This window comes from Alligator sinensis, unplaced genomic scaffold (genome assembly GCF_000455745.1).
Source record: "Alligator sinensis unplaced genomic scaffold, ASM45574v1 scaffold859_1, whole genome shotgun sequence".
In the NCBI taxonomy this organism is placed as follows: Eukaryota; Metazoa; Chordata; order Crocodylia; family Alligatoridae; genus Alligator; species Alligator sinensis.
In genome coordinates, this window is record NW_005842656.1 from 270,628 (window position 1) to 277,712 (window position 7,085).

Sequence of the window (7,085 nt, forward strand, 5' to 3'; positions counted from 1 at the left end):
CGGCGCAAGCGCCGGGGGCGCCAGCGCCTGCCAGCACAGCGAGGACGTCGGTGTCGTGTGCTCGGGCCCGCTCCCGCCCCGCGCACCCAGCCTGGCCCCCGGCGCCCGCCTGCAGGTGAGCCTGGGACAGGAGACAAGGCAGACACTGGGGGACCAGAGCCTGCGGGAAACTTCCCGGCGGTGGAGGTGAGGCCCCCCGCCCGGGGCCTGCCTCACGCGCTTGGCCCCATGCAGGGCTCCAGGCTGGAAGTGCGGATCAAGCCCATCCTGGCCTGGGCCAAGCTGAGCGTCCCGGTGACCGAGGGCGGCCTGCAGGTGAGCCTGGGACAGGAGACAAGGCAGACACTGGGGGACCAGAGCCTGCGGGAAACTTCCCGGCGGTGGAGGTGAGGCCCCCCGCCCGGGGCCTGCCTCACGCGCTTGGCCCCATGCAGGGCTCCAGGCTGGAAGTGCGGATCAAGCCCATCCTGGCCTGGGCCAAGCTGAGCGTCCCGGTGACCGAGGGCGTTGTGGAGGTGAAGTACGAGGGGCGCTGGCGGCAGGTGTGTGACGCCGGGTGGACGCGGAACAACAGCCGGGTGGTGTGCGGCACACTGGGCTTCCCCCACGAGGGCCACCTCGACACCAGCTTCTACCGGTGGGGGCGCGGACACGGGGCATGCAAGGCGGGAGTGCATGCACGGGGCGTTGGGGGGGTGGGGGGTGTATGCACAAGGTGTTCAAGGTCAGGGTGCATGCACGGGGCATGAAGGAGGGGGCATGCAAGGTGGCAGGTGTTGGGCATAAGTGTGCAACTGGGTGGGGGTGCATGCAGGGCACCAGGCAGCACTACAGTGCAGAGCTCATGCATGCGCCAGGCCAGGGCACTGCTCACCCAGGGACTGTGGCAACGGGGCAGGCCTGTGCGGTACAGCCAGTGCCAGGATCCAGCCCATGCGGGGGGCACCATGTGGGATGGGGGCTCTTGTCCCAGTCTCCCCGGCCTCCTCTGCAGCAGCAGCAGCAGGCACCAGAGCGGAGAAACCCCGGGGGAAGTGCGGGGTCCCCCCTCCCCGCAGGCCCAGCTATAAATACAGCCCTAATGAGCACATGCGGTGCCAGGAGCCGCCCAAGCCAGCCCAGCGGTGCTGCAGGGCGCAGGGACCGCGGGTAATTGCAGGGAGCAAGCGCCTGCCAGGCTCCCGCGGGGGTGAGCATGTGCCCCGGCCCCGGGGATGCTGGGCTGTGGCGAAGGGCAGGGACCAGACTGGACCGGGCGACAGGTGGGCACCGTCTCCGAGCCGGCCATGGGCACTGAGACCCCCTGACCACCCCCTCTCCAACACCGCAGGAAACTGTGGAACTCGAAGCTGAAGGACCCGCTCTCGAGGTACCGAACCGCCCCCGCTCCTGGCACCAGTCACCCGGGGGGGGAGGCACAAGGGCACGGCTGGCACGGGGGCTCCACACCTGGGAGCTGCCCACAGTGACCCCCCGTTGCCCCCCTGCCTTGCAGCTTGAAGACCCTCAGCCAGAAGAACACGTTCTGGATCCACCGCTTCGGCTGCCTGGGCACCGAGCCCCACCTGTCCCAGTGCCCGCTTCAGCTGGCCCCCCCGGGCCGGCCCCGGCCCACCTGCCCCCATGGCATGCACGCCGTCGTCCGCTGCGTGCCTGGCCCTGAGTTCCAGAAGGCCAAGACCAAAGCCAAGGGCAAGCCCCTCCGCAAGGTGGCCAAGGTGAAGGTGAGGCCCCGGCAGCGTGGGGGGTGCATGTGTTGCCCTCCCCCCCAACCCAGAACAGACGGGCCCTGGGCTGTGAGAGGGGTGGGAAATGCCCCGTGGGGCACCAGCTGCTGCAACACAGCTGGAGGGGACTGCAGGAGCCTGGGTGCGACCTGAGCAGCACCGCCGAGCAGGACGGACCCCAGTTCAAACCCTCCCCGCCAGCGCGTGCACACGTGTGCGTGTGCATGTGTGTGTGTGTGTGTGTGCGTGCGCGCATGTGTGCTCTCACGCACTCGTGGTTTCTGCATGTATGCAGGCACTCGCACGGCCCATGCTTGCACCTGCGTGACCTGTCTGTATGCCTGGGCAGGCTGCTGCATGCGTGTCCGTGCCCGTACCCCCCCTGCACACCACTCCGCTCTCCGCAGGGCCCGGCGGTGCGCCTCCGGGCGGGCGCGCAGGTGGGCGAGGGCCGCGTGGAGGTGCTGCTCCACAGCCAGTGGGGCACCGTGTGCGGCCAGAGCTGGGACCTGCAGGCGGCCAGCGTGGTGTGTCGGCAGCTGGGCTACGGCACGGCCCGGGAGGCTCTCGCCAGCGCCCAGATGGGGCAAAGTGAGTCCACGGAGCTGCGGGGGCCCTGGGGCAGGGCCTGATCCTGCCGGTCCGGGGGAAGGTGGAAGGGAACCTGGCACCTGGGCCCTGCCAGCGCACGGGGCGGGCAAGGAGCTCAGGCGTGTTCGGGTGCAGGGAGGCTGGGGCAGGGCAGGCCGAGGCCCTGGACCTGACGCCCGCTCCGTGCCAGGCCTGGGCCCCGTGCACCTGGCGGAGGTGCGCTGCTCCGGCTACGAGCGGGCGCTGGGCGAGTGCAGCTTCCAGGAGGCGGCACGTGCCCCACATGGGCTACAAGAGCCAGGTGAGCCCGGGGGGGCTGTGGTGGGGCTGGGCAAGGGTGCAGGGCCCTGGATCAGGGGGGCTGGCGGGGGCCATTGCAGGGGGAGGGCATGACGGGGCCTTGGCCAGGACTGGGATGGGGATGAGGATGGGGCGCTGCCTGCTCACCCCTGTGTGCCACAGGTGCGCCTGGCAGGGGGCCGCAGCCCGGAGGAGGGCGTGGTGGAGGTGCTGGTGCCCGTGGCGGGGACCCTGAAGTGGGGCGCCGTGTGTGGGGCCCATTGGGGCCTGAGCGAGGCCATGGTCGTCTGCCGGCAGCTGGCGCTGGGCTTCGCCAGCCAGGCGCACCAGGTGAGTGCCCGAGTGGCCCCGGGTGCCTCGCGGGGGTGACTGGGGGAGCCGGGACCCCATGCGCTGAGCCCTGGCTGGGCGTGTCGGGGGGCCGTGCCTGGCGCTGGCAGCCCCCAAGAGCCGCGGCCATGCTGTCTCCCCAGGAGACCTGGTACTGGCCAGGCAGCCGGGACGCGGGCGAGGTGGTGCTGAGTGGCGTGCGCTGCGCGGGCACCGAGCTGTCACTGCAGCAGTGCCAGCACCACGGCCCCGTGCACTGCCCCACGGGCGGGGGCCGCTTCTCCGCTGGCGTTAGCTGCACCCGCAGTGAGTCAGGGCAGGTGGGCATGGGACAGGGGGCAGGGCTAGTGACAAGTGGGTGGGGTCACAGGACAGTAGGTGGAGCTATGGGATGGTGGGCTCCACCCACCATCCCATAGCTCCACCAACTTTGCATAGTCCCAACTTTGCATAGTTGGGACTATGGGAGAGTGGGTGTAGCCACTGGATAGTGGGTGGAGCCATTGAACAATGGGGTGGGGCCAATGCACAGCGGGACGGGGCAGAGGATGGGTCAAGGGGGCAAACGGGGTAGCATCCCTGGCCGTGGGGTGCAGGGCACCGCTCCGTCCGTGCACCCCGCCAGGCCCAGGGTGCCACGCGGCGGGGGGGGCAGGGCTGGGCACCCCGGCTGACCCCTGCACCCCGCAGCGGCCCCGGACCTGGTGATGAACGCACAGCTGGTGCAGGAGACGGCCTACTTGGAGGACCGACCGCTGAGCCTGCTGTCCTGCGCCCACGAGGAGCGCTGCCTCTCGAGCTCCGCCGACCACATGGACTGGCCCTACGGGCACCGCCGCCTGCTGCGCTTCTCCTCCCGGGGGGAAGGAGCCCAGGAGCCAGCCCGCGCCATCCCAGCCGTGCCCGGGCAGCCCAGGCCACGGGCTCACGTGTCCCCGGCCGCGTGTCCCTGGGCTGCGGGGGCCGGGCCAGCCCTGCCCGGGTAATGAGCAGCGTCCCCGCCGGGGCTGTCATTACGGGTCCGCTGGGCTGCAGGGCTGTAATTTGGTGCCCAGCTGCTCCCCTTCCGCTCCGTGCTGGGAAGTGTCCTGCCCTCTGCTCCCTGGCCTGGGCCGCGGGGCGCAGGGCCGCCTTCCCCGTCCCCCTGACCGCTCCTGCCCCCGCAGGCACTACCACAGCATCGAGGTCTTCACCCACTACGACCTGCTGACGCTCAACGGCACCAAGGTGGCGGAGGGGCACAAGGCCAGCTTCTGCCTAGAGGACAGCAACTGCCACGGGGGTACGTGCCCCCGCTGCCCCCGAGCTGCCCCCACCCCAGCCTGCTCCTGCCCCACGGCCCTGCTGGGGAGGCGGCACCAGGAGCTTGTCCCCAGCCAGGGCTGCCCGCAGCTGGAGTCACGGAGCGGTGCGGCGGGCAGGGCTCAAGGGTCCACGTCCCGTCCCCCCACCACTCCCCACCCACGGGGTTCATCTGGGCTGGTTTGGACGGGGCTGATCCTGCCATGGGCCGGGCTGGGACTGGATGTGACCCCGCAGCTCCCTGCCGGCCCTGCGGCTCCGGGACTCTACGAATGGGGGAGAAGAGCGAGGCGCCAGCCCAGACCGACCTGACTACAGGGATAAAGTCCCGTCCTGCCCCCAGTGCAGTGTCGGGCTGGCCCTGAGCGGAGGGCGCAACCCTCTAGCCAGGACCTCTGGGTTTCTTAGCCCCAGCCGGTGGCCGTGCCAGGGGTGCCTTAGAGATTAATGGGGTTGACTGTGATGTGCCAGGCTGTGGTTTTACTGCTCTGAGGATTTGTTCGGGATGGTTGGGGGTGTCGGGAGATCCCGTCTAGACCTGCTCTGCTGTGATTCTACACTGCAGAGGCAAGAGCTTTCCCAGCCCGCACAGGCACATTCACGGTGGTGTTTAGGTGTTTGGGGCTGCGTCTCCTCGCGATCTGGGGGTGGGGGAGCACCCGACCTCCAGCTGCGGCTCCTCACCGCGCGGTTCAGACACGACGACTCCTCGCCCGTCCCTGCCCAGCGCTTGTCCCTCCTTTTCTTGAGCCCCTGCGGCGCCGGAGCATCCTCCCCTTCCCCGGGGACTGTATCCCGCGCCGCCCCGCTCTCGCAGCAAGGAAATCTTCCCTGAGCTCGTCTTTGTTCAGGTTGAAGTCACCGCTCTGCAGCGCGGGAGACAAGCCCTTCTCCCTCGTCCCCACTGCAGACCACCAGAGCCTTGCCGGCGACCCCGGGTCCTCTCCGTTCTGCCTGGTCCTCTCGCCCTCCCCTCCCAGGGCTTGTACGGCCCCTCAGTGCTGCCTCTTCTCCCAGCCCCTAAATGCAGGAGGCTGCAAGTGGGAAAGGAACAGGGAAAACCCTGCTCAGCCCCAGGCCACTGGTGTCCCCGGAGGCCGGGCAGGACAGACCTGGCTCAGCTCTGATGTCCCTCCTCCGTTACAGGGCGGCAGCGGAGCTTTGCCTGTGCCAACTTCGGGGAGCAGGGTGTGAGCATGAGCTGCTGGGACACCTACCGGCACGACATCGACTGCCAGTGGATCGACATCACTGACGTGCGGCCGGGCAGCTACATCTTCCAGGTGGGCAGCCCAGCCCCAGCACCCGGCACGGCGCAGCCCAGCACCTCCGGGGGCTTGGGCAGGGGCTAGCCGTGCAGCCGTAGGGCCAGGCTGCCCCCCTGCTCCCCGCATCCTTCCTACACCCTCCCTGCCCCGCTGTCCCCCGCAGGACACTGTCAGGGCCCCGCTGGCCAGCCTGGCTCTGCCCGGCACCCCCCAGGCCTGGCAGAGCCGAGCCAGGACGTGGCTTGAGTTCATTTCCACTGCAGCTGGGCACAGGGTGCAGCCAGGATGAGCAGGGCCAGGGGATGCCCAGCGCTAGGGCTGGACTGGCATGGGATCGGGGGGGCAGCCTGCCAATCCACCTGCCAATAAGTAGCTGGACCAGGGTCATCCAGTTGACTCAGTACATCTGGACTTCCAAAAAGCCTTGGCCAAGGTCCCCCATTAGAGGCTCTTAACTAAATTAGGCAGTCACGGGACCATCCCCTCCTGGCTTAGCATCAGTTTAAAGACTAAGCAAAGAGCAAGTCGAATGGTCAGTTTTTGGGATGGTAAGAAGTGAGCAGCAGGGTCCCGTGCTGGGCCCAGCGCTGTTTCGCACGTTCATGAGCGAGCTGGACGGGGGTGCGCAGATAACAAAACTGTTCAAAGTAGTACGGACCAAGGTGGGCTGTGGGCAGCCACAGAAGGATCTGACACGATTGAGCAAATGGGCAACTCGACGGCAGATGAAATTCAGTGTAGATAAGTGTGAAGTGATGCACGTGAACAACAGCAGCAACCTAAACTAGCCTTACCCTCTGATGGGCTCCCCGGGGAAGAGCTGGGCAGCCTCGTGGACAGGGAGCTGCCACCGGCTCAGTGCTCAGTAGCCGTCAAAACGGCAAACGCAGTGTTCGGGGTAGAAGGAAGGGAACGGCAAACAGCATGGGACGTATCGTGCTGCCCCTTTTTAAGCCCATGGGGCACCCACACCTTGAACGCTGCACCGTCACGCCCTCCCAGCCTCCGCTCGCTGCCCCGCGCGACACCGGAGCCTGGGCAGGATGGACCGGGTCTGACCCTGCATAGGGCAGCGCCACCGCTCTTGTGGCCAGAGCCCGGGTGTCCCCCGCTCACCGCCTCTCCTCCCTCCCACCCAGGTGATCGTGAACCCCCTGCGCGACGTGGCCGAGTCAGACTTCTCCAACAATGTCGTGCGGTGCCAGTGCAAATATGACGGGCAGCACATCTGGATGCACGCCTGCCACACAGGTACGACGGGCACAGAAGGCAGGGGGCTGGGACTCGGAGCAGGCCACGAGGGGCCGGGAGCCTGCAGCTGTGGCACCGTGGGCCATGAAGTGGGGCTGAGGATGGTCGCTAAGATCCCCAGCTCAGAGCACAAGCGGGAGAGCGCCCCGTGGGCTGGGAAGGTCCTGAGCTGGGCTGGGGGCACAGGGCACAGCTGGGAGCGCGGGAGGGGCTGCCCAATGCCACCTCCCTGCACTCACGCCGGACCCTCTCCTCCTCCAGGCGATGCCCACGGGGCCGATGTGCTCAGCGTCATGGAGCAGCAGCAGCGCCTGGC

General features: G+C 68.4%; 1 protein-coding gene across 1 annotated transcript in view; it reads left to right on the plus strand.

The window, feature by feature from the left end:
* The window catches only part of LOXL4 (lysyl oxidase like 4), a 26,161-nt gene that overhangs the window by 2,681 nt on the left and 16,395 nt on the right, over nucleotides 1–7,085 (plus strand). The window contains 14 exon segments of the mRNA XM_025215632.1: nucleotides 10–115; nucleotides 435–637; nucleotides 1,331–1,369; nucleotides 1,496–1,724; nucleotides 2,135–2,318; nucleotides 2,509–2,572; nucleotides 2,574–2,619; nucleotides 2,781–2,948; nucleotides 3,092–3,254; nucleotides 3,639–3,835; nucleotides 4,074–4,230; nucleotides 5,397–5,533; nucleotides 6,658–6,769; nucleotides 7,031–7,083. Coding sequence (XP_025071417.1) covers nucleotides 10–115; nucleotides 435–637; nucleotides 1,331–1,369; nucleotides 1,496–1,724; nucleotides 2,135–2,318; nucleotides 2,509–2,572; nucleotides 2,574–2,619; nucleotides 2,781–2,948; nucleotides 3,092–3,254; nucleotides 3,639–3,835; nucleotides 4,074–4,230; nucleotides 5,397–5,533; nucleotides 6,658–6,769; nucleotides 7,031–7,083 — 1,858 coding nt within the window.